This window comes from Mustela nivalis, assembly GCF_964662115.1.
Source record: "Mustela nivalis genome assembly, chromosome: 3".
NCBI classification, from domain to species: domain Eukaryota; kingdom Metazoa; phylum Chordata; class Mammalia; order Carnivora; family Mustelidae; genus Mustela; species Mustela nivalis.
Window position 1 is genome coordinate 84,439,732 of NC_139022.1, and position 24,967 is coordinate 84,464,698.

At 40.1% G+C, this 24,967-nt stretch overlaps 2 protein-coding genes and 2 long non-coding RNA genes across 6 annotated transcripts in view; 2 read left to right on the top strand and 2 right to left on the bottom strand.

Annotated features, from left to right (window-relative positions):
- The first annotated feature begins 2,342 nt into the window (after positions 1–2,342).
- LOC309860678 (small EDRK-rich factor 1) lies at positions 2,343–6,819 on the top strand. Its single transcript, XM_082722994.1, has 3 exons — positions 2,343–2,512; positions 3,305–3,413; positions 6,556–6,819. Exons 1-3 carry the CDS (start codon positions 2,506–2,508, stop codon positions 6,626–6,628), a joined length of 189 nt encoding a protein of 62 aa, XP_082579120.1. The 5' UTR covers positions 2,343–2,505; the 3' UTR covers positions 6,629–6,819.
- Positions 6,456–10,223, bottom strand: LOC309860683. Its single transcript, XR_014309529.1, has 2 exons — positions 7,769–10,223; positions 6,456–7,551 (listed from the first exon to the last, which is right to left on the bottom strand). It is a non-coding gene; the product is annotated as an uncharacterized lncRNA (long non-coding RNA).
- Positions 10,224–11,394: 1,171 nt separating this feature from the next.
- Positions 11,395–16,527, bottom strand: LOC309860682. 2 transcript variants are annotated; one of them, XR_014309527.1, is made up of 3 exons: positions 16,390–16,490; positions 14,599–14,724; positions 11,395–11,595 (listed from the first exon to the last, which is right to left on the bottom strand). It is a non-coding gene; the product is annotated as an uncharacterized lncRNA (long non-coding RNA). The 2 variants fall into 2 exon arrangements; XR_014309528.1 differs by lacking the exon at positions 11,395–11,595 and having other exon boundaries at positions 14,545–14,724; positions 16,390–16,527.
- LOC309860670 (survival motor neuron protein) overlaps positions 16,526–24,967 on the top strand; it is a 33,113-nt gene continuing 24,671 nt past the window's right edge. For both annotated transcript variants that reach the window (XM_082722987.1, XM_082722988.1), the window contains exon 1: positions 16,526–16,681. In XM_082722987.1, the coding sequence (XP_082579113.1) occupies positions 16,610–16,681 (72 nt within the window). In that variant the 5' untranslated portion in view covers positions 16,526–16,609. The remainder of the gene's footprint in view (positions 16,682–24,967) is intronic.

A 24,967-nucleotide genomic window follows, 5' to 3' on the forward strand; every position in this document is an offset into this window, starting at 1 on the left:
CTGTATGTAAGGCAATCAATAATGACAATGATTTAATTTCTCACTAGTATAAAGAAGGGAACAAAGTCAGATTTAATTTTATTATTAAATATAAAGTCAAGCACACCTGGATGGCGCCACTGTTTAAGCTTCTGACTCTTGATTTCAGCTCTGGTCGTGATTCCCAGGATCTGAAATTGAGCCCCAGTGGGGGCTCTGCCCTCAGCTTGGAGTCTTGCTTGTCCCCCTCCCTCTGTTCCTCCTTCGGCAAGCTCGCTCTCTACCCACCCCTTCTCTCTTTCAAATAAATAAAAAAATAAAATATTTAAAAATAAATAAGTGGGTGCCTGGGTGGGTCAGTCGGTTAAGCGACTGCTTTCAGCTCAGGTGATGATTTTAGGATCCTGGAATCGAATCCTATATCTGGCTCCCTGGAGCCTGCTTCTCCCTCTGTCTCTGCCTCTCTGTCTCTCATGAATGGATAAATAAAATCTTTTTTAAAAAATAAAATAAAAAATAAAAAATAAATAAGTAAATATTAAGTCCTAAGATATTTGTTACAGAACGAAGTTTGTGGAGTAAATTCATAAGGGTAGCACAGTAATTTCAAAAATATTCCGTTTTCTCTGGCAGATACACCCAGCATTTCTTGTGTACATCATTACGTAACCCTACAACTCACAAAGTATATTTGCAGCCCCAAAGATAAAGCTCAATTAGACTGCAAATTAAGACCACACACAGAAACAACTCTACTACTTACCTTCCAATCCCAAACTGCTTCGTTTCCTTCTCTATGAGCCTGGCCAGAAAGTCAGTCTTTTCCCCCTACTCCTTACTCCAGAAGAAGTTGCTTAAATGGAATCAGACTCTTGGCCCATAAGCACTGTTGAAGAGAGGTGGGGCTTAAGAAGTGTGACAAGTACACAAGGCCCTCTGAGTTTAAAAGAATGACAATAATAGCTAATTTATTGAGGGCTACCATGTTTTGGGCACTTAGTACTTCATGTACATTAATTCAGTTAATTAAGGAGGAACATCTGCCTTCCCATTTTACTGGCAAGGAAGCTTTACTGCAATGAAGTAACGTGCCCAAGTTCACATATCTACTCCATGGTAAAGCTGGGCTTTCAACCAAGATATTCCAGTGCTCTAAGTCTTCACCATTTTCTCCTACCTTCTCTAAAATAGGTGATTCTTCAGAGTTAAAATAAATATTATTGAATCTTGGTCATATATACTTGAGAGTGCATTATAGTATTTTCTATACTTTTGTATATGTTTGAAATTTTCCAAAATAAAATTATTCTAGAAACAGGGCGATTTAGGAGAGCACTTAGGTGGCTCAGTAGGTTAAGCAGCCAACCCGTGGTTTGGGCTCAGGTCATGATCTCAGGGTGCTGGGATGGAGCACCGCAACTGGCTTCCCACTCAGAGGGGAAGCTGCCTCTCTCCTTCCCCTTCTCCCTCCTCTTGTGCTGTCTATTCCTCTCTGTCTCTCTCTCAAATAAATCTTTTCTTTAAAAAACAGGGCAATTTTAGGGTGTACAGAATTCCACACATTTATCAGTTTGTAATCATTAACGGGATAGATGAAGAATATAACTATTGCATTGACCAACAGTCATCTTTCCACGTCTGTTTCTAGCAATGGCAAACGCACCACGGCTTTTACCCAGGTTCCAAGGTTATCCTGGGCTATTATGAATGTGTGATAAAACTGCATTCCCTGCCATTCCCTTCCCATCACACAATCCCAGCACAAAGCCATTAACCTACAACTCCTAAAGTACTGTCGACCATGACAAAGGCACTGGGATTAAACGGGAAATGATGAGATTTAAGAGTCTGTCTTAAATTGTCATCTCCCTTCTACAAGTCCCTACCTGTTAGGTCAGTCGCTCCTGGTCTCAGTCTCAATATCCTCTTCTGTATAATGAGAACAATGAAGCCTGCGTTACAGCATTGGTGCAGGAATAAAGGAAGAAAATATGTAAAGAGCCATACTGACTTTTGCAGAGTTAACCCTCAATCTGTTTTGTCCCCTTTCTTCTTTTCCTACTTCTGCAAGGGATGAATAAAAGTTAATATTCTTTGTTGGAAAATGAGATATAGTAGCATTTATTGTTTTTGTCGTTACCAAAAAATAGAGGCTGGCCAGGGCCCAGTGTTGGGTACACAGTGCGTAAAATCCACAGACTCAGGACCTGGTTTGTAAACTCGACCATACTCGCGTGGCAGAAAGACCCCAGAGAATGGATTAATCTCAAGACGCTCTCGGTCCGGGACCCTTGGCCGGGGTTCCCCGCCTACCCCCGGCAGCGCACGCGCAGTCGCTCGCCCGGCTTGCGGGCGGCCGCGGTCCAGCCTCGGTGGGCGGGGCCATGGGAGGTGCGGAGGCGTTGCCCGGCAGAGGGCCCGCGCGGGCTCAGCCTTCAAGGGCCACCGGTGGGGACGGCTGCTCAGCGTGCTAAGAGGCCGTTGCTTTCTGTGGCGGCTTTCTCCCAGGCTCGGTCCGGTGTCGGCATGGCCCGTGAGTGTGCGGACGGGTGCGGGAACGCGGCAGGGAGCGTCCGCTGAGAGAGCCTAGCTCCGAGGCGCGGCCGGACGGGAGGCGGGGACTGGCTGGTGTATCCCCTTCGGTCCGGCGGCGCGGGGACCTTGTCCTCCGTCCGCAGAGGGAGAGGGATGGTTAGCTTCGGGTCCGCTTGAGAAATCGGGCATGCACCTGCTGTTCAGGTGTGAGTTTACATGGTAAAAAACACCTTTCCAGAGGTGAGGTGTGAGGATCGCGGCCCCGGGAGGGGTCCTGGTCTGAAAGGGGTTTCTGTCTGGCATTTAAAAGATCCGAAGGCCTGTTGAGGACTAGAAGCTCCGACCGAGTCTCCTCCGTCGTTCTTTTGTTTGGCTCCTACAGGTACTGTTCTCGAACAGCCGCATTTGTTCGCCTAACAGTCGAGTTGTAATGGGCCAACTTGTGGAGCTGTGTTCCCTGTGTATCTATTCTTCTTTTCGTACACGGTTTTCAAAAGCTAGACTTTAATCTGGAATACTAACCGGTATAGACAGAGGAGTGGAATGCCTGTTGTAAGAGACCTGGTATTCACAGCCAGTGAACACGTTCATTGGTATGATAGTATTAAGACCTTGTGTGTTTACCTCTGTGCTTCCTCCTCGTCAGATACGGGAACAGTGTTCAGTGTAATTCCTCTGCTGGAGTGTCTGTTAAAAAGCCAGCTTCAGATGCATTTAAATAAGAGCGTTTTTGCGGAATTCGTGATTATTTTTGAGATGGGGGAAAGAGCATGACTGTTTGGCTTTGTAGGAGGAAATCAGCGAGAACTTGCCCGCCAGAAAAACATGAAGAAATCCCAGGAAATTAGCAAGGGAAAAAGAAAAGAGGATAGCTTGACCACCTCTCAGAGAAAGCAGAGGTAAGCAATACTAAAGGAATTTTCAAGTCCCTGAAGTTTGTGTTTTGGAGAACGGGGAGAACTTTTTAAGTTCTTGGTAGAACTAGAACTGCATACGGGGTAACAGCTGAACATTTGTTACATGCACACTGAAACTATAAGGTAGCAATTATCCCCGATAGGTGAATGAGAAATTTCCAGCTCTCAAGCAATAGTCTTGATGAGAATCTCAGGCTTCAGTCACCACAACCATAGAAATTTCATCTAGCAAAATATCTGAATGCCTTCCGCGTGGTAGGCACTGTTCTGTGCTAGGGATACAGCATTTTCAAAGGAGGCATCCTACCCAAACTAGTCGAGATGACCGGTGACTCAATTACAGGGATTAAGGTTCTGAAGGAGACGCAAAAAAGTATATGTAGCTATATGGACTTTTTAAGATCCTTTGCGTTGGAAAAACTGCAGGTGCACAGCCTTGATATATGATTATATATGTGAGAAATAATACAAAATTGCTACAGACATATTTGGATTGCAGCTTAAATTTTTTAAAAAGCATTCATATTTATAAACAAGCTCAATGTTATTCTAAAAACAAATTTTGTCTGGGTATAACTTGGAGGGCAGGTGGAGAATTGCCTACACATGCTTCAGTGGGGCTTCTCTGTGGTCCTCTAGCCTGCACATTAGAAACACCTGGGAAACCCTAAAGGCTACTCAAGCCTGTACCTTAAATTCAGTCCTGATTTAATTGGTCTGGGGCTGGGCATAGTAGGTGCTCTAGGTAAATTTTATTGTGACTAAGTTAAACCTGCTTTTAAAAATGTCCCCAGCTGATTCCGATGTGCAACTAGAGTTAAGAACAATCGTCTGAGGGGCGCCTGGGTGGCTCAGTGGGTTAAAGCCTCTGCCTTTGGCGCAGATCATGATCTCGGGGTCCTCGGATCGAGCCCCGAGTCGGGCTCTCTGCTCCACGGCGAGCCTGCTTCCTCCTCTCTGCCCGCCCCTCTGCCCACTTGTGATCTCTGTTTGTCAAACAAATAAATAAAATCTTTAAAAAAAATAATAATCGTTTGGGGCTGCCTGGCTAGCTCAGTCAGTGGAGAATGTGACTCTTGAGTCATCACTTCAAGTACACATTGGGTTAATTATCACCTCACACTTTTTTTCTGTGATATTAAAGTGATAAGGTTTGCCTTAAATTTTCTGTTTACCCACGTTGCAATAAAAGTGAACATGGTACAAATCAGTGACCTTGAAATTTTTAGTGGGGAACCCTAGTCTAGCTCAGTAATAGTCCTTGTTAAATGATATCCATTTGTTAGAAAGCTCTGCGCTAGGTACTCTATACTTAGTATCCCTATTCGTTACCCTGAAAAGTGATATTAGCCTCAATGTATAGGATAGGAAACTGAGGTTCTGAATTTCAGTAACATTACTAAGGGTAAAGCAAGTGCAATAGAGTTCAGTTTCAAACAGAAAAGTTACTATCCTATTCCATGATACTTCATTTCTTTTTTTTTTTTCTTTTAAATATTTTATTTATTTATTTGACAGAGACACAGCTAGAGAGGGAACAGAAATAGGGAGAGTGGGAGAGAGAAAAGCAGGCTTCCTACGGAGCAGGGAGCCTGATGCGGGACTCAATCCTGGGACTCCAGGATCATGACCTGAGTCAAAGGCAGACACTCAACGACTGAGCCACCCAGGCGTCCAATACTTCATTTCTTTATAGCCATCCTGGTTTTCCTTCATCCTCATTCCTCATCTTTGCTATTGGCTTTACAGAAATGTCTATTATAATGGACAGAGCTACTCACCCGTATTAAAATCTCACACTAAATCTGTGTGATAACAGGAAAGAGCCTGAACTTTGAAATTAGACAAACCTGGGTTTTAAATGATTTAAGGTAAATTATTTAGTTCTAAACTTCTTTTTTAATTTGAATCATGGGGGTAATAACAGTTGCTATTAGACTTAACCCAGAGCCAGCAAATTGGCACACAGCCAGGTGTCGATTACAAAGCCATTTAATGGGGACGCCTGAGTGGCTCAGTTGGTTAAGCTGCTGCCTTTGGCTCAGGTCATGATCCCAGCGTCCTGGGATCGAGTCCCACATCGGGCTCCTTGCTCCGCAGAGAGCCTGCTTCTCCCTCGGACTCTGCCTTCCACTCTGTCTGCCTGTGCTTGCTCTCGCTCGCTCTCTCTCTGACAAATAAATAAATAAAATCTTTAAAAAAAAAAAAAGCCATTTAATGTATTTTTTAAAATAAGGACTTCCTGAACCATCTAGCCCATCTAGCCCAGGTAGTCTGGTTGTAGTTCACCATTAATATGATATAGAGGTTCAGCCAGAGACACAGTGTTAAGGAAACGCCTGAATATCCTGTTGTTTTTTAGGGTAATCCATTTTTAATCACTAGCTATTGGGCTTTCAGGCTTGTAAGAAACTGAATTGCTTCATAACATCTATGTCCTAATGCTAGGACCATTTTGGGTATCTAGAAGACTTCTTTTTTTTTAATTTTTAAAATTTATTTTCAGTGTTCCAGAGTTCATTGTGTATGCACCACACCCAGTGCTCCATGCAATACATGCCCTCCACAATACCCACCACCAGGCTTACCTAACCCCCCACTCCTCTCCCCTCCAAAACCCTCAGTTCCTCAGAGTCCACAGTCTCTCATGGTTTGTCTCCTCCTCCAATTTCCCCCAACGCCCTTCTCCTCTCTATCTCCCCATGACCTCCGTGTTATTTCTTATGCTTTAGGAGACTTCTTAAATGCCCCTTCTTTGAGAGAAAAATAGAGTATATTAACCTTGTTGAAAACAAAAGTAATTGCCATTATTTCTGTATATAGCTGCCTGATGTCAGATAGATATATTCATAGCTATGCCACAAAACAACCCTAGTGACTACTTTTCTGATTTTGAAAGGTCGTTATTTGCCCAAGATCATAACAATAGAGATGGTTTTCAAAATAAGATGTGACTTCAAAGTCCTTCCATACTTTGTTTTCCCATTCTGATGCCATGAAAACAAACACTTGAATCTTTATATCTTTTAGTTTGTTTTCTAATATGTTTAATGGGTTATGTATAAAAAACAGAACATGTAATCAGTTTTTCTGTAACAACTTACAGCCTTTTCCCCCATTATAGGGACTCTGAGATAATGCAACAAAAGCAGAAGGCAGCTAATGAGAAGAAGTCTATGCAGACAAGAGAAAAATGATGACTATTTGGAAAAACCTGGGTGCTACTGCCGACTAGGTGTATCATAAGCTCGAAGGGTCAAAAATTTGTGGAGCTGACAGTTATATGTTATATCCTTATAAAACTATTTTAAACTTTACCTTTCAGCCTGACTTAGTGTAATGTTTCAGAACCATTCTTCAAAGAATAAAACACTAACCATTCATGTGATATATTGGTGGATGTTATTTTTTTTATCAGCATTGAGCATTTATATAATTTGCTAGAGACATAATGTGATGAGATAATAAAATCTATAAATCTAGAATATTTGTCATAAACTTTGTTAAAGTAGATCTTATTTACAATCAACTTGATTGTATAATAGAATTTAAGATACATTTATCTTAAACAATCTATGTTGTTTTGTGATTAACTAGTTTGTTTGAAGAATTTAACATAGCACAGACCCACCTGGAATGGCAACTAAATGAATACAAATTAAATGAAGAGTAACTTAGTGAGAACATTCTGAGTTTTGCTTACAGCTTTAAAATTTTTAGTGAGTGCCTTTCTTCTAATAGACTATGTTCTTTAGAACAGAATTAGGTTCACAATAAAATTGATTTCTCATGTATACCCTGCTTCTATTTATACATAGCCTCCTCCATTATGAATATGCCCCACCAGAGTGGTAAGTCTGTTGTAATTGATGAATCTATAGTAGCATATCATAATCACCCAAAGTACGAGGTTACTAGTCCAAAGTTCAAAGGATTCAGTCTTGGTGTCGTTTTTTAAGTCAATTCTGAGACTGAAAACCTTGTGACTTGACAGTGATAAATAATGGAAATACATTAATCTAGAGAAGGATTTATGACTATACTACTCTGAAGCAAATAGGCATAATTACTGCAAAGAAAGTCTACCACTGAGGAAATGGACAGTTCTTTAAGATTTGGCCTCCTAGGGGCGCCTGGGTGGCTCAGTGGGTTAAAGCCTCTGCCTTCAACTCAGGTCATGATCCCAGGGTCCTGGGATCGAGCCCCACATCGGGCTCTCTGCTCAGCAGGAAGCCTGCTTCCTCCTCTCTCTCTGCTTGCCTCTGCCTCTCTGCCTACTTGTGATCTCTGCCTATCAAATAAATAAAATCTTTAAAAAAAAAAAAAAAAGATTTGGCCTCCTATTTTAACAAAGGTTCTGATAATCTTGAGATAAGTCACTTGGCCATGGTACCACCTGTTAATGGGGTGGAATCCTCAGTGTCTCTAATACTGGAAGAGGCAAATGGGAAGTTCTTATCTTCGTATTACTATAGCTTTTCAGTTAAAACTTTGTCTTAGGTTAACTTAAGTCTTCAAACTTTATATGGGGAGTAATAAGGGCAAAAGGATTACAACAGCTTAAGTTACTTTCTAATAAAAAGGATGATGAAGTCTGATTGTACTGCAAAGCTTCTTTATGGGTTTAATTTCTATAATCCTATCTCCAGAATTTTACATAGTGATAAGTCATGAATACAGAGAACTTGTTATGCTTTCTTCAGCTGTATACTTTGTTTTTTGTTTTAAGTAATGAATAAGGTAGTGGAATAACTTTAGCTTTTCAGAAGTTAATCCTTAATCGTCTGGGGAAAACCACGTTTTCCAAAAGAACATGGGTATTAGGATAAGGAAGATCTCTGTGTTATAATTAATCATTAAGAAGACTTAAATCCAGAGGGGTGCCTGGGTGGCTCAGTGGGTTAAAGCCTCTGCCTTCAGCTCAGGTCATGATCCCAGGGTCTTGGGATCGAGCCCAGCATGGGGCTCTCTGCTCAGCAGGGAGCCTGCTTCCCCTCTCTCTCTGCCTACTTGTGATCTCTGTCAAATAAATAAAATATTTTTTGAAAAAAAGACTTAAATCCAGAACTGCATCTTAAAAAAAAATTACGACACTTGAATGAGTTGAATGAGTTCATTGTTAAGATAAAGGGTTTGGTTTTTAACTAAAACATGACCACATGTTTCCTCAAGGCAGACAGAAAAGTTACCCAAGAGGAAGAAAATTAACTGTAATTGCTGTAATTTATTGACACTTCAGTTTCTTTCCTTGTACTGTAGTTAAGCAACATAACTAAAATAGCTAAACTTCTAAAGATGGTAACAGGCCAAGATACTTTTTAATTTCTCAATCACAAGATATTAAGGGAAATACCTGTGAATAATTACATCCAATCAGTAAAGTTAATTTATGCACTAACTTTAGATTATTGTTTTGGTATGTTGCTAAGGCAAGATAAAATTACTTAAATGAAGTAGTGCCAACTCTAAAATGTAATTTAGAAAATCCTGAACTCCATGGAACACCCTCATAGGCATTAAAATTGCTACCTTGCATTATCCTTAATGCGGTAGTGGATTGTCATTAGCAATCGTCATAAGTCCTGCTGAGATATATGAGGGAGCAGCTGCTACTGCCCAAGGTGAGAACAGGGAGGCCAGATTCATCAGTTCCTTGATTCCTTTTGAGTACCCTTTCTATTAGTTGCATGTGTAAGAAATTGTTACCCACTCAACACAGCAAAGTGTTGAAAAATAGGACTCACAGGAAATACTGATTACTGACATCATTTTTCTAACTTTTTAAAAATAGTTTTTCTTTTTCTGCATGTTTTTATAGATGGAAGGAGGTTACTCACTCGAGGAGAGTGAGCACCTATTATTTTAAAGTTGTGCCTTGTAAAGAATTTTTCTGTTCAAGGCAAGGGTCATACTAATACTGTTTGTACTAATACTGTCTAAAAGCTGTTTGAAAACTATTGAACTCTAAAAAGGCTATCCTCTCACAGTGTATACATCTAACAAATTATATTGTACACTGTAAATATAAACAATTTTAGTAGCAAATCATACCTCATTGAAGCAGTGAGAAGAAAAATACCCCTAAAGTGAAAACCCAATATAAAATTGACTTTGGCAGTCAGAATTTGAGATTTCTACATTTTATCATCTGTGTCAGCAGTGATTAAAACTAAGCAGGGAGCCTGTGAACTTAAGTTTCCAATTGCCTTTGGTGATGAAGACCTAAAGTAAAAATTGAATTGAGAAACTGAATTAACTTTATGAAATTGTCAACCATAATTTTCCATTAGAACAAAAGAGAGTAAGAAAGTTTATTAAACTACCTCCAAAGACTTTATCTGCTGAAGTACTTGCTTTTTGGTAACTGCATGTTAGGATATATTGCTTTACAGATGGCCAAGTCATGAAAATGTCAATGGGAAAAGAGGAATGACTCTAGGTTGCTGAAATGCACTTTCCCATAAATTGCACCAAAATTTTAAACATCATATAGACTTTTCCGTACAACTTTGCTTCTTAAAAACCCTTTCACGTACCACTAAATCTAATACACTTGAAAAGTTTATAAGCAGCCCGCAATTAGATGATTTGTCCAGCAAAGTTGAAATTTAAAATTTATACTTTGATTATAACCTAACTTTTATAGAAACATTTTTCACGCCATCTACTGCTTTTCATGCTACTCTATCAATTGGATCTAACTTTGCTTACTGGTGTGTCCATAGGAATATTTCCTTGAGTATTACTGAATGGAGCTTCTTTTACACAAGTTTTTAGTTTTTAAGAAATTGCCTACCAGGGCGCCTGGGTGGCTCAGTGGTTTGGGCTGCTGCCTTTGGCTCGGGTCATGGTCTCAGGGTCCTGGGATCGAGCCCCGCATCGGGCTCCCTGCTCCGCAGGAAGCCTGCTTCCCTCTCTCTCTCTCTCTGCCTGCCTCTCTGCCTACTTGTGATCTCCGTCTTTCAAATAAATAAATAAAATCTTTTAAAAATAAAAAAGAAAATAAAAAAAAGAAATTGCCTACCAACCTGGCTGTAATCAAGACAAAATCCTATTGAGTACTTCCCTTTTATAAACATATATTGCATGACAAAGGCTTTTGTGAAGGCTTTGGATTTTGGGAGGGAGGAGTTATTGGTCAAAGGTTCATTTAGCCTTGTACACTCAATATGACTGCTAAGGTGGCTTATGAATAGACATTTAATAGAGTTATGTATTTTAATGCATATGCTTGAAGAAATACAAGCACATTAAACCTGTGATTTGTATATTTATATATTAAAATTTCTAGTTGCAAACAGACTCATTAATTATGAATAACCACAACAGTTGAGTGGATGAGAGACTCCAGAGTCTGAGGAAAAGTTGAAGACTCAAGGTTTTGGAAAGGTCAAGAGTGGAACAGCTCCAGGTGCTATGAGAATTTTTTATTCCACAATGCTCCTCTCAGGGTGAAGTTTTGACAACTATTTTCAGTCTTTGTCATTCAGAGTTCCTCCAAATGAACGTATTTGGGTTGCATGCCTACCCTTCAGCAAGGGGAGGGCAGGCACCTAAGATGATAGAACCAAGAGTGTATCCCGTGAGTTAATAGATGTCTGTAAGAATGCTTTATGTTTTGTGTGTCAGTAGCTCTATCATCTTCATTGCTGTGTAGTATCCTGTTATAAAAATATACCATGATTTAGTTATCCACTTTACTTTTCATGACGTTTGGTTTGCTCCTAGTTTGGAGCTTTTAAAAATTATTCTGCCATAAATAAATAAATAAATAAATGTATATATATCTTTTAGGGGTCATAAATATGTATTTCTATTTAATATTAACTGGAATTGCTGGGTCATAGAATACATAAAATTGTCTAGTTTTCCTTAATGCTCATTTAAGCACTTTAAGCACATAACTAAGGAATGTGGGGAATTTCCTTGGGTTGCTGTAACAAATAACCACAAACTTCAGGGCTTACATGAACCGAAATTTATTCTTTCACAGTTCTATAGCCCAGAAGTACACAGGCAAGTTGTCAGTGGGACCACATGGCCTCTGAAGATTCTAAATGAAAATCTTTGCTTGCCTCTTCCATTGGCTCCATGCATTACTTTGCTTGTGGCAGCCTAACTCCTATCTTTGTCTTCACATAGCCTTCTTTTCTCAGGTTTCTTCCTATTTTTTAAAAGGATGGTTGTCACTGGGTTTAGGGCCCACTCTAATTTAGGATGATCTCATCTTAAGATCTTTAATTACATCAGCACAACCTTTTTCCCAAATAGGGTCACATTCACAAAATATGTTGGACATATTTTGGGGACTACCATTCACCCACTACAAAATGGAAAACAAAAACGGGGAAACTTAACTATAACTTACTTTTTTTTAAGCCATCCTATAGGTCAGTCCATATAGATCTAACCATAGTGTAGATATATAGTAATTTATCCAGTGACTTCCTTACTCATGGACATTGAAGATGTTTTCAAGCATTTGCTACTACAAACTATTCTATAATACAGTCATACCTATAATGTTCTTTTATTTCTGTAAGAATGCATTCCTAAAGATAGAATTCTTAGGACAATGGTAGAGTACATGTTTTCGCTATTTTAAACAATTATTTCCAGGAAGAAAATAGCTTTCCATATCCATGCCCTTGATAACATCAAATATTAATCTCTACTAATTTTGCCAATGTGAGTGAAAAATGGTATTTTAGTTTTAATAAATAATTCCCTGCATGTAGAGGTTGAGCATTTTTCCATGTTTATTGGACAGTGAGATTTTTTCTTCTGATCTACTCGTTTTCTCTCTGCTTTACGCTTTTTATTTCATCATTTAGTCTTCACATGTAGGCACTACTATTCTATCTGTATAGTTAAAGAAATTGAGGTTTGTTTTTTTTTTCTTTTTAAAGATTTTATTTATTTATTTGACAGACAGAGATCACAAGTAGGCAGAGAGGCAGGCAGAGAGAGAGAGAGAGAGAGGGAAGCAGGCTTCCTGCGGAGCAGGGAGCCCGATGCGGGGCTCGATCCCAGGACCCTGAGATCATGACCCGAGCCGAAGGCAGCAGCCCAAACCACTGAGCCACCCAGGCGCCCCAAGAAATTGATGTTTTAATTAAGGAATTTTCCCCAAGCTTACCCAGCTAGTAAATGGCAGGTTAGGGATATTAAACGAGGCAGACTGAGTGCAGGAATTAGGCTTATTTTCATATTTACTGGCTATGTTTTTCTTCCCCCCGCTTTGGAATATTTTATTCTTGGCTTTATTATTTTTTTGCAGTTTTTACTTTGGACAAAGCTTTTTTAAAATATATAAATGTATGTATATAATGTATTTATATAAATTATATTAAATATGTAAGAGATAGTAACCTCTTTAAATGTGAAAAATGTTTTCCAAACTATTGTATGTCCTTTCATTGTATTTATTCTGCTTTTGCCAGAAATTTTTTATAAAGATTTTTATTTTTATTTGATAGAGAAAGAGAGATCACAAGTAGGTAGTGAGGCAGGTGGGGGGTGGGGGTGGGGAGAAGCAGGCTCCCCACTGAGCAGAGAGCCTGATGCGGGGCTCGATCCCAAGACCCTGAGATCATGACGTGAGGCAAAGGCAGAGGCTTAACCCACTGAGCCACCCAGGTGCCCCAATAATTTTTAATTACATAATCATTTGTCTAGTTTCTTTTTAAGTAAGGATGCAGACTGACAGCTGAGTTGTCCTCTCTGACATGTTAAAACTTTTTAATGTGAACTTAAATACCTTTGTTCGGGCAGGGACCCGGCATAGTGAGTGGGATGGGGTGGAGGGATAGTCTCCACTTAACTGATTACAATACCCACCACCCCTTACTGCTTACTCCTCCTTAACTTACTTACTCCCAAAAGGTATTTGGGTTTTCAGTGCTAGCATGGTTTTTTGTTTCTACCTTAAGATCTTCCCCATCCCAAGTTTATAAAAATCACCTAGAATGTACTTTGGTACGTGATGTGAGGGTGAGGAGTCCAAGCCTCAGATACTGCATGGTTAATTATAGCTATGTTGTTTATGAATTAAAATACCATTTTTCCATTACATGGTTCATATACTCTTCCAAAACATCAATTTTAAGTTTTAACTTTATGAGCTATAACAGGTCTGTGAGCATTCTTGTACTAAAATCACTGATAACATCTCTGATCTGCCCCTAGACCCTGAAAACAAGGGTAAGGAACTAACTGGTTTGGCTTTGTCATTTGTTTACTCACTCTTCCACTTGAAATTCAAATTGGAAACCTCATCACTAATTATTTGAATCCTTTATTTGCTCCTGGGCAAGTTCCAAGAGTCACTGAAGGTAGGTTTTTTATTTGGAAATTACATACACACGAAGATGTGTTCCAGTTCATGAAGTTAAATGTGATGTTTTCGTAAATGCCTTCAAATCAGGTGAAATGGCTTTTCTTTGGAAGTGCACTACATTGTACTTTGAGTGATTTGTGTGTCATATAAATAACTTTATAAAATATAGAAATTCAAACAGAGGTCATCATCAGGGATAAAAGAACTTAATATTTGAGGACAAAAATTCCACAGGTTCATTTTTGTTGGCGAACCTGGTCCTCATAAGGAGAAATACTTATCCTACAAAGAATCTGCCATTCTGAATGTAAGATACTTATTCCTTCTTGAAAACTTTATGCTAAGGGAGAAAATCCAGACACAAAAGAGCACATATTCCATTTATATAAAATATAAAAATAAGTAAATCCATACATAGAAAGTGATGAGTAGTTGTGAGGGGCTGGAAGGAGGAAAGAATAGGGAGTGATGGCTAATGGGTACAAGTTTCTTTTTGGGGTGATGAAGTGCTCTAGAATTAGTGGTGGTGGCTGCATAACCTTCCAAATACACTAAAAACTAAGTTATTTGCTTTAAAATAGTGAAATTTAGGGGCATCTGAGTGGCTCAGTGGTTAAAGCCTCTGCCTTCAGCTCAGGTCGGGATCCCAGAATTCTGGGATAGAGCCCCGGGCTCTCTGCTCTACGGGGGGCCTGCTTCCTCCTTTCTCTCTGCCTCTCTGCCTATTTGTGATCTCTGTCTGTCAAATAAATAAATAAAATCTTAAAAAATAAATAAATAAAATGGTGAAATTTATGGTACATAAATTATACTTTAAAAAATAAAAACCTCATTCCAAATTCTTCAAATTTCTGCATCAAATGCCATCGTGAAGGGGTTCCTGGCTGGCCCCATAGGATCTTGCAACTCTTGATTTCCAGGTGGTCAGTTCGAGCCCCACATTACGTGAAATTACTTTAAAAAAAAAAAAATGCTATTGTGAGAATTTTTATGATTGAGAGATATCTCAGTGTTTTTTTTTTTTAAATCCATCTGGCAATCCTAAACACTTAATAAATACTAAATACTTAATAATATACTAAATAAATACTAAATCCTAAACAATAAAGAATCTGGAAAAATAAATGATAAACTCCTTTGAAGATCTAAAATCCTGCTTGATCCAAGACAAAAAAATGCACCTTCATAAACATTAGATAATATTTTATCCCATTTTTCTTGCCTATCCCTCTTACTTTAACCATCACTATACTCCTCCCACTCCCTGGCAATTATCAGTTTATTCTCTAGGAATCTGTTCTGTTTCATTTGTTTTTGGTTTTCACATGTAAGTCAAGTCATATGGTATTTCTCTGACTCATTTCATATAGCATGGTACTCTCTGGGTCTCTGTTGTTGTAAATGGAAGATTTCATTGTGCATATGTGTATAAACACATCTTTATCCAGTCATCTGGGGTTTGCATCAGTTTATATTCCCACCAATAGTGCATGAGGGTTCCCTTTTTACATCCTTACTCTCCTTGTTACTTCTTGTCTTTCTGATAATAGCTATTCCAACACCTGTAATAGCTCTTTGTAGTTTTGGTTTGCATTTTCCTGATGATTAGTGATATTGAGCATCTTTCCATGTACCTGTTGACATCTGTATGTGTCCTTCGGAAAAGTATCTGTGCAGGGCCTCTGCACATTTTTTAAGGGAATTGATTTTTGGCGTTGGGGGAGTTTTCTTGTTGTCTTTTAAATATTTTACTTGATAGATTGAGAAATTACAAGTAGGCAGAGGCAAGGGAGAAGGCTCTCCGCACCTAATAGGACACTCAGATCATGACCTGAGCTGAACGCAAGCACTTAACCCACTGAGCCACCCAGGCTCCCCTTTTGTTTTTTTTTAACTTTGAGTTTTATGGGTTCTTTATAGATTTTTGATGTTAATGCCTTATCAGTTAAATCGTATCTGAGAATGTCTTTGCCCATTCAGTAGGTTGTCTTTTCCTTTTGTTTCCTTCACTATGCAAAGAATTAAAGTTTGATGCAGTCCCATTTGTTCATTTTGATTCGTTTTTTAAGTTTCAAAATTTGCTAGAGAAGGTTTGGGAGAATGGATATCCACCTAAATGTTAATATTGGGAAGTGGCTAAAGGAATCCAGGCAGCTGTGTAAATGCTCTGTGCTGGTTTCCTTGGGGGAGGGGGGGGAAGGAAGGGGCGGGTTGGGAGGATATCAACAGTTCATTACTTTTTAAAATTTTTAAAAAGTAATCTCTACCACCTCGTGTGGGAGTGTAACTCACATCCCCCGCCCCCAGAGTAAGTCTCATGCTGTACCTACTGAGCCAGCCATGTGCCCCTTGTTCCTTTTTATTGCTGAGTAGTAGTCTATGGTACACATATTCCAAAGTAAATTTCTTTAAAATGGACATAATAATTCCACACTTACGGGGTGGTGAAAATTAACATAAAACTTTGTAAAGCATTTTTTAAATGGTAGCCGTATTAATGGTTACCTCTAGGCTTTTATTTCTTACCCACATTTCCCAAATTATTTGCAATGGACAATACTTTCTATCGAAATTTGCTTAAAACAAAAACACCCTGGTAGAATCACTCTACGAACATACCAAACAGTGAAATCAAAGAACTGAAAGCAGACGGAAAAGACGGAGCAATACGACCAATCACGGAGACCGCGACCACTCCTACCGACCACGCGGAGTTCTCCAGGCCTCGTGGCCGCCCTCCAGGACACCGTACTCTTCCGCTCCCAGAGGTCCCCGGCGGCGGAAGTTGTCACTTCCAGAGAGACGCTGCCCACGCCGTGCACCCGGCAGTAAGCTCGCCATGGCGATGGGAGGAGGTGGTGGCGTCCCGGAGCAGGAGGACTCCGTGTTGTTCCGGCGCGGCACAGGCCAGGTGAGGTCTTGGAGGGCACCGCCTTCCGACGAGCGCCCCGAGTGGGCTCCCAGCGCCCTCCTCCGGGCCCCCGCGGCTGAACGGGACCTAGCGGGTTCGCTGATTGCGGGACCGGATTCCAGGTTTCTACGTCTTCACACGTTTGGGATCTTTTAGCCACGAGCTCCTTCCTCTTGCGGCTTGGGCTCCCTGATAGCTGAGAGACGTTTCCCTACCTCACCTTGATCGTACCTTCATTTGTTCATTCTTTCTGATTGGGAAGTGGTCGGAAGGCAGACCGGGGTGAAGCAGGCGAACCAGTTAGGAGTCCGTTGAAAGGATCCCGTTTTACACCCAGGTGTTAGCAATGGAAAATAAAGTACTTGGATTCCAGGTGTAGTTTGAAATCAAGAGGTACTGTGGGTTTTGCACATGGAATCGATAATGGAGATTTGAGAAAGGTAAGTCAAAGGTAATTTCGAGATTGTCCCGAACTGAAATTGCTTTTTACTCAGGTGGGCTTAGGAAGACTGTAGGTAGAGAAGGTTTGTAAGGGGGAAGATCAACCTTGGGTAAAATCTGATTGGAGTGAGTTTGGAGCGGGAGAGAAGAAAATCAAGGGAAAATTTGTAAATAAATATTTCAAGTTGTAAATAGAAGGTAGAGAAATTGGCCAGTAGATGGAGGGAGCACTGAAATAAACAGAGGATTCTCAATTTTGTTTTTTTGTTTGTAAGGTGAGGGAGACCTGTTTCAACATTTTGTAGGCTGGTGGGAAAGATCCAGTAAGGATGGAACACTTGATGACCCAAGAGACAGAAATGTCGAAGCACTGTTCTAGAATAGCTAAGAGAGGATGGATTTGGCCTTTGTTAGAAACATTGACAGTTAATATTGTGGTAATTGTGTGCATAGAGACCTTTGTGGTTGGACAGATTTGTCAAAGTTCTCTTTTGATTGTGGCTGTGTTCAGTAAAAGAAGTGAAGTCATCACCTAGAAGTGAGAAGAGACAAAATGTTGGAGATTTGAGCAGAGAGAGTAGAAACTAGGGATAGAGAATGAGTGTTGGACTAGGGAAATGTAGTGGAAGTGTTGCTAGGCCACATTGATGGTCTACTTGAGATTTGTGGTCATGAGTATAAAGGGGACTAGGCAGCATAATTGTGTTTTTCTCCAGCTAAGTCCAATTCAGGTGTGTGAGGGCAGGCACAGAGTGAATTAAGAGTTGAAATTAAAAGGGCTGTAGTTTGGAGCACCTGATGGCTCAGTTGGTTAAGTGTTTGCCTTCGGCTCAGGTCATGATCCCAGGATCCTGTTAGGAGGCCCACATCGAGCTCCCCATCAGTGAAGCGCCTCCTCCTTCTGCCCCTTCCCTCATTTGTACTCTCGCTCTCTTTATCCTAAATAAAGCTACAGCTAGGGGGCTGTATCTTTACCAAGAGAATGTAAGGAAGGGAGATGGGGAGGTACAATGGAAATGTCTTGATAATTGGCCATGGAATTTAAGCTGGCTAAGAAATGGAGTGAGGGTTCTTAGAGTAGGAGTTTAAAAAGTTGGAGGATCAGTGTTTTGTCCCCATGAGGTGGAATGATTGCCATCATCCACCTACTAGAAGGAGTAAGTTGCAGAGGCTAGAAAGTGATAGTTGTGGAAAGTAGGATTCTTTTTTTTTCAATTCCAGTATACTCAACGTACAGTGTAATATTAGTAATGTACAGTGTAATATTTCATGTGTACACTATAGTGGCTCAGTACTTCTCTACATTACTCAGGGCTTATCATGGTAAGTTTACTCTTAATCCCCTTCACCGATTTCACCCATCTCCCCAGCCACCTCTCCTCCGGTAACCATCAATTTGTTCTCAATAGTTAAGAGTCTGTTTCTTAGTTTGTCTCCCCCCCCCCCCTGCTTTGTTTGTGTCTTTTTGTTCTTGTTGTTGCTTTGTTTTTTAAGTAGGCTCCACACCCAACATGGGGCTTGAACTGACTACCCTGAGATCAAGAATTGCATCCTCTACCAGTAGAGCCAGCCGGGTGCCTCCTCGTCCTTTGTTTTGTTTCTTAATTCTTAAATTCCACATATTTAAGAGTGAGATCATACGGTATTTGTCTTTTTCTGATTGATGTATTTCACTTAGCATTATACTCTCTAGGTCTGTCTGTGTTGTTGCAAATGGCAAGACTTCATTTTTATAGCCAGTAATACTCCATTGTTTATATATACCACATCATCTTTATCCATTCAACTATCAGTGGACACTTGGGCTGCCTCCATTATTTGACTAAATAATGCTGCAGTAAACATAGAGGTGAAATACCAATGGAAAAAATTTCAGGACAATGTAAAGAGGCAGAAAGGCATTTATTCAATGCTCATGGGTTAGAAGAACAAATACTGTTAAAATGTCTATAGTGCTGAAAGCAATCTATAGATTTAATGCCATCCCTGTCAAAATACTAACAGTATTTTTCACAGAGCTAGAATGAACAATACTAAAATTTGTATGGTACTGCAGAAGACCTTGAATAGCCAAAGTAATCTTGAAATAGAAAAGTGAAACTGAAGGTATCAGAAATGCAGATTTCAAGATACATAACAGATTGGTAGTAATTAAAATAGTATGGTACTGGCATAAAAATATGTAGCTCAATGGAATAGAACAGAAAACCCCCAAATAAGTGCACAATTATATGGTCAATTAATCTTTCACCAAGGAGGAATGAATGTACAATGAAAAAAAAAAAAACTCTTCTACAAATGTTGTAGAAAAACTGGACCACTTTCTTTCTCCATACACAAAAATAAACTCAAAATGGATTAGACACCTAATGTGAGATCTGAAACCATACAAATCCTTGAAGAGAGCACAGTCAGTAATCTCTCTGACATTGGTCATAGCACCATTTTTTTAGATAGGTCTCCTGAGACAAGCAAAATAAAAGCAAAAGTTATTGGAACTACATCGGGAAAAAAGTTCCAGTACAGCAAAGGAAACAATCTTTAAAAGGCAACCAATGAATGGGAGAGGGTATTTGCAAATGACATATCCAATAAAGGATTAGTATCCAAAATATGTGAAGAACTGATAGAACTCAGTACCCAGTAAACAATCCAACTTAAAAATGGGCAGAAGAGGGACCCCTGGGTGGCTCAGTTGGTTGGGCAGCTGCCTTCAGCTCAGGTCATGATCCCAGCGTCCTGGGATCGAGTCCCACATCAGGCTCCTTGCTCAGCGGGGAGTCTGCTTCTCCCTCTGCCTCTGCCTGCCATTCTGTCTGCTTTTGTTCGCTCTATCTCCCTCTCTCTCTCTCTCTCTGACAAATTAAAAAAAAAAAAAATCTTTAAAAAAAAATAAAATAAAAATAAAAATGGGCAGAAGAGGGGCACCAGGCTGTGTGAGTCAGTAGAACATATGACTCTTTAACTCACTGTTGCAAGTTCAAGCCCATCCATTGGTGGATGTAGAGCTTACTTTAAAAAATTAACTAAAAATTAAGAAAAGAACGGGCAGAAGACATGAACAGACATTTCCAAAGAAGAAGACAGATGCCAACACACATATGAAAAGAAGCACAGCATCACTCATCACAAAGGAAATGCAAATCAAAACCACAATGAGGGGTGCCTGGCTGGCTCAGTGGGTAAAGTAAGTGACTCTGGATCTTGGAGTCATGAGTTGACCCCCATGTTGTGCATAGAGTTTACTTTAAAAAAGAAAAGATACCATCTCACCAGTCATAATGGCTAAAATTAAAAAAAAAAAAAAAAGTGTGTGAGGCTGTGCAGAAAAGGGAACCCTTTTGCACTGTCAGTGGGAATGCAAATTGGTCCATCTGTGGAACACAGTATAAAGGTTCCTCAAAAAATTAAAAATACAACTACCTTAAGATCTAGGAATTGCACTATAGGGTATTTACCCCAAAAAAAGACAAAAACTCTAAGTCAAAGGGATATATGCACCCCTATGTTTATAGCAACATTATTTATACTAGCCAAATTGGAAGCAGTCCAAGTGTTCATTGATCTGTGAATGGATAAAGAAGATGCAGTATGTATATACAATGGAATATTACATAGTCCTAAAAAGGAATGAAGTCTTGCCATTTACAACAACATGCATAGAGCTAGAGAGTATAATGTTAAGTGAAATAGGAAAACAAATAGCATATGATTTGATTTTTTTTAAAGATTTTATTTATTTATTTGACAGAGAGACAGCGAGAGAGGGAACATAAGCAGGAGGAGAGGGAGAAGCTGGCTTCCCACTGAGCAGGGAGCCTGATGCAGGCCTTGATCCCAGAACCCTGGGATCATGACACTAGCCAAAGGCAGACGCCTCTGATTTGACCCTTATGTGGAATTTAAGAAACCAAACAAACGGGTGCCTGGGTGGCTTGGTTGGTAAATCGTCTGACTCTTGATCTCAGCCCAGGTCTCTATCTCAGGTGAGTTCAAGCCCCACATTGGGCTCCATGCTAGGCTTGGAGCCTATGTTTTAAAAAAAAAAGGAAGAAAGAAAGAAAGAGAAAACAAAGGAAAAACACAAACCAAGAAAGGCTCTTAACTAGAGAGAACAAACTGATGGTTAGGAGAGGTAGGTGGGGGTATGGGGATTAAAGAATATACCTATGATGAAATGATTGTTAAAATAAACATAAGGGTGCATATATCCTTTCAAGTTAGTGTTTTTGTGTTCTGTGGATAAATATTCAGTGTGGTTACTGGATCACAGGGGGTGAGTAGTTCTGTTATTAATTTTTTGTGTAATCGTCGTACAGTTTTCCATGGTGGCTGGTCCAGTTGGGATTGTCACCAACAGTACAGGAGGATACCTTTTTCTGCCCATCCTTACGCACACTTGTTTCTTGTGTTCTTGATTTTAACCATTATAACAGGTGTGAGTTGATATCTCCTTGGGGTTTTGGTTTGGATTTGCCTGATGATGAGAGATGTTAAGCATCTTTTCGTGTGTGTTTTGGCCCTCTGTGTCTTCTTCCAAGAAATACATAATTATCTCTGCTGCCCAGGAAGAGTAGGATTCTTTAAACCAAGTTCATGGAAAGCTTGTAGTTATTATTATAAGTAAGAACCATATCAGTTAGTGGCTGCTATTGGGTGGTGTATAAGATCGTTGGTAGGAAGGAGTTTATTTAATGACCTGCAATGATAGGATATTGGAAGGATCATCTACATGGGTTTTTAAATGATTAGGAATGACAGGGGTAGATTGCAAAGAGTACTGAGATTTAAATCTCAAAATGAGGAAAGGTGGCTCAGATGGCTGTAGATGATCATATAGAGAGGAACAGTAGACAGTGGAGTCTGGTAACAGGATTTTTTTTTTTTTTTTTAAGATTTTATTTATTTGTCAGAGAGAGCAAGCGAGAGCAAGCACAGGCAGACAGAGTGGAAGGCAGAGTCAGACGGACAAGCAGGCTCCCTGCGGAGCAAGGAGCCCAATATGGGACTCAATCCCAGGATGCTGGGATCATGACCTGAGCCGAAGGCAGCTGCCCAACCAACTGAGCCACCCAGGCGTCCCTGGTAACAGGATTTTTAAAACAGTTTTCAGGAAGGAAGGAGGAAGAAAAATCTGGAAGTGGGTGTGAGGAGAAGGAAGATTGCTTTCCCATCTGTGGTACAATAATTTGAGGAATATGGAGGGGAAAATACTTCATTTGAATGTCTGTAAGGAAAGAAGCATCTTTGGGGAAAGCTAGATTTTTTTTTTTTTTTTAAGATTTTATTTCTTTATTTGACAGAGAGAGGCACAGCAAGAGAGGGAACACAAGCGGGGGAGTAGGTGAGGGAGAAGCAGGCTTCCCACTGAGCAGGGATGTAGAGTTTGATCCTAGACCCTGGATCATGACCTGAGCCTAAGGCAGACGCTTAATGACTGAGCCATCCAGGCATGCCAAAGCTAGATTTTAAAACAAGAAGATAAAGGGAATATTCAGATAAGACATTAAAGACACTGGGAGCAGGATTTGCTGATTACTCAAGAGATCACAACAGAAGTGTCAGCAATTGAGAATTACAGAAGATGGCAGAATTGAGGAGTACCTGGGGAAACCTAGGCTACTACTACTGGTAACGGAGAAACAGATACATAAAGACAGTGCTCATGTCCTGTTCTGGTGGCTATTGTGTAACAAAACACCCAAAACATAGTAGCTTGAAACAGTAATAAAGGTGGGATGCTAGGGTGGTTCTGTTGGTTTAGTTGCTTAGTGCAGAGCCCGACATGTGGCTCTATGAGATGATGAACAGAGCTGTAACTAAGAGTCAGATGCTTAGGTGGCTCAGTCGGTTGGGCATCCAGCTGTTGATTTTCACTTAGAGCTTGATTTCGGGGTCAGGCTGCTTGCTCAGCACTGAGTCTGCTACTCTCCCTCTCCGTCTGCTCCTCACCCCACTCTTATGTGCACACATACTCTCTTTTAGTCTCTCTCACTCAAATAAATGGATAAATCTTTTTAAAAAGGAGGGAAGGATGGCTGGGTGGCACAGTGCCTGGGTGGCACATTAAGTGTCTGCCTTCGGCTCAGGTCATGATCCCAGGGACCTGGGATCAAGCCCCGCATCGGGCTCTCTGCTCAGCGGGGAGCCTGCTTCTCTCTCTCTCTCTCTCTCTCTCTCTCTCTGCCTGCCTTCTTATCTACTTGTGATCTCTCTCTGTCAAATAAATAAAAAAAATATTTTTTTTTAAAAAGGGGAGGGTGTGAAGCTCTTCTTTCAGAGTGATTGTACCATGTCACATATTGAGTAGGAATGTGTGACATTTCCATATTTTGCGCATCCTTTTTAATATTTGGGTTGGTAATTCTTGTTAACTTAAGACATTCTAATGTGGTGCTATCTCAAGATTTTATTTATTGTTCTCAAGTCTGTGTTTGTTTGTTTGTTTTAAGTAATCTCTGCACTCAGCATGGGACTCAAAAACTCACAACTCCTCAAGCCAGACACCCCTAGCTCATGATTTTAGTTAGGATTTCCTTAATGACTGATGATATTGATCGTCATTTTATGTGCTTATTTGCTACGCATTTACTATCTTCTTTGACAAAGTGCTGAGATCGTTTGTCTTTTGTTATCTACTTACTTACTTATTTATATGGGAAAACACAAGCAGAGGAAGGGGGGAGAAGAGGATGAGGGAGAAGAGCACTCCCCTTTGGGAATGGAGCCCAGCGTGGTGCTCCATCTCAGAATCCTAGATCATGACCTGAGCCAGAGTCAGATCTTTAACCACCTAAGCCACCCAGGCAGTTTTGTCTGTTTTTAAATTGGATTTTGTCGATATTTGCAAGTTCTCCAAATATGCTAGATACAAAATTTTACGAGGTAGATAATTCACAGATATTTTCTCCCAGTTTGTGGCTTGCTTTTTCAGTCTCTTAACATTGTCTTTTTTAGGAATAGGAATTCTTCATTTTGCTGAAATCTAATTTTTCAGGGTTTTTTTTTTTTCTCAGTGTTCTTTTTGTGTAGGCAAACTAAGGTCTCAAGGTTTTTTCTCTTAAGTCTTACAGTTTTGTTTTACATTTCTGTGATCCATTATGAATTAATTTTTGAGTATGGCTCAAGATACGGTTGCAAATTCTTTTCTCTGGGTAAGAGTTTGTTTCAGCACCGTTTGTTGACACTACTATGCTTTCTCTACTAAATTGCATCTGTACCTTTGTTTCAAATCAGTCATATGTGTGTGGGACTATTTATGACTCAGCTTTATTACATTAGTCTATTTATCTATCTTGTGCTAATAACGCACTTTTTGATAACTATAACTTCACAGTACATCTTGAAGTCAGATAAATTAAATCCTCCAGCTTTGCTTTGCTTTTTCAAAATTGTTTTGGCTAGAGGCACCTGGGTGCCCCTAGTGGGTTGAGCGTCTGCCTTCCACTCAAGTCATGATCTCAGGGTCTTGAGATCGAGCCCCATGGGCTCCCTGTTGAGTAGGGGGACTGCTTCTCTCTCTCTCTGTCTAATAAATAAATAAAATCTTTTAAAAAGAAAAAAAAGTTGGGACGCCTGAGTGGCTCAGTTGGTTAAGCAGCTGCCTTCGGCTCAGGTCATGATCCCAGCGTCCTGGGATCGAGTCCCACATCGGGCTCCTTGCTCAGCAGGGAGCCTGCTTCTCCCTCTGCCTCTGCCTGCCATTCTGTCTGCCTGTGCTTGCTCTCTCCCCATCTCTCTCTCTCTGATAAATAAATAAAATCTTTAAAAAAAAAAAAAAAAGTTGTTTTGGCTATTCTAGGTCCTTTGTATTTCCATTTGAGTTTTAGAATCAGCTTGTCAATT

Coding starts and splice junctions, on each gene's coding strand:
- LOC309860678 (XM_082722994.1), top strand. Junction 3,414..6,555: donor ACCTCTCAGAGAAAGCAGAG/GTAAGCAATACT, acceptor CCCCCATTATAG/GGACTCTGAGATAATGCAAC.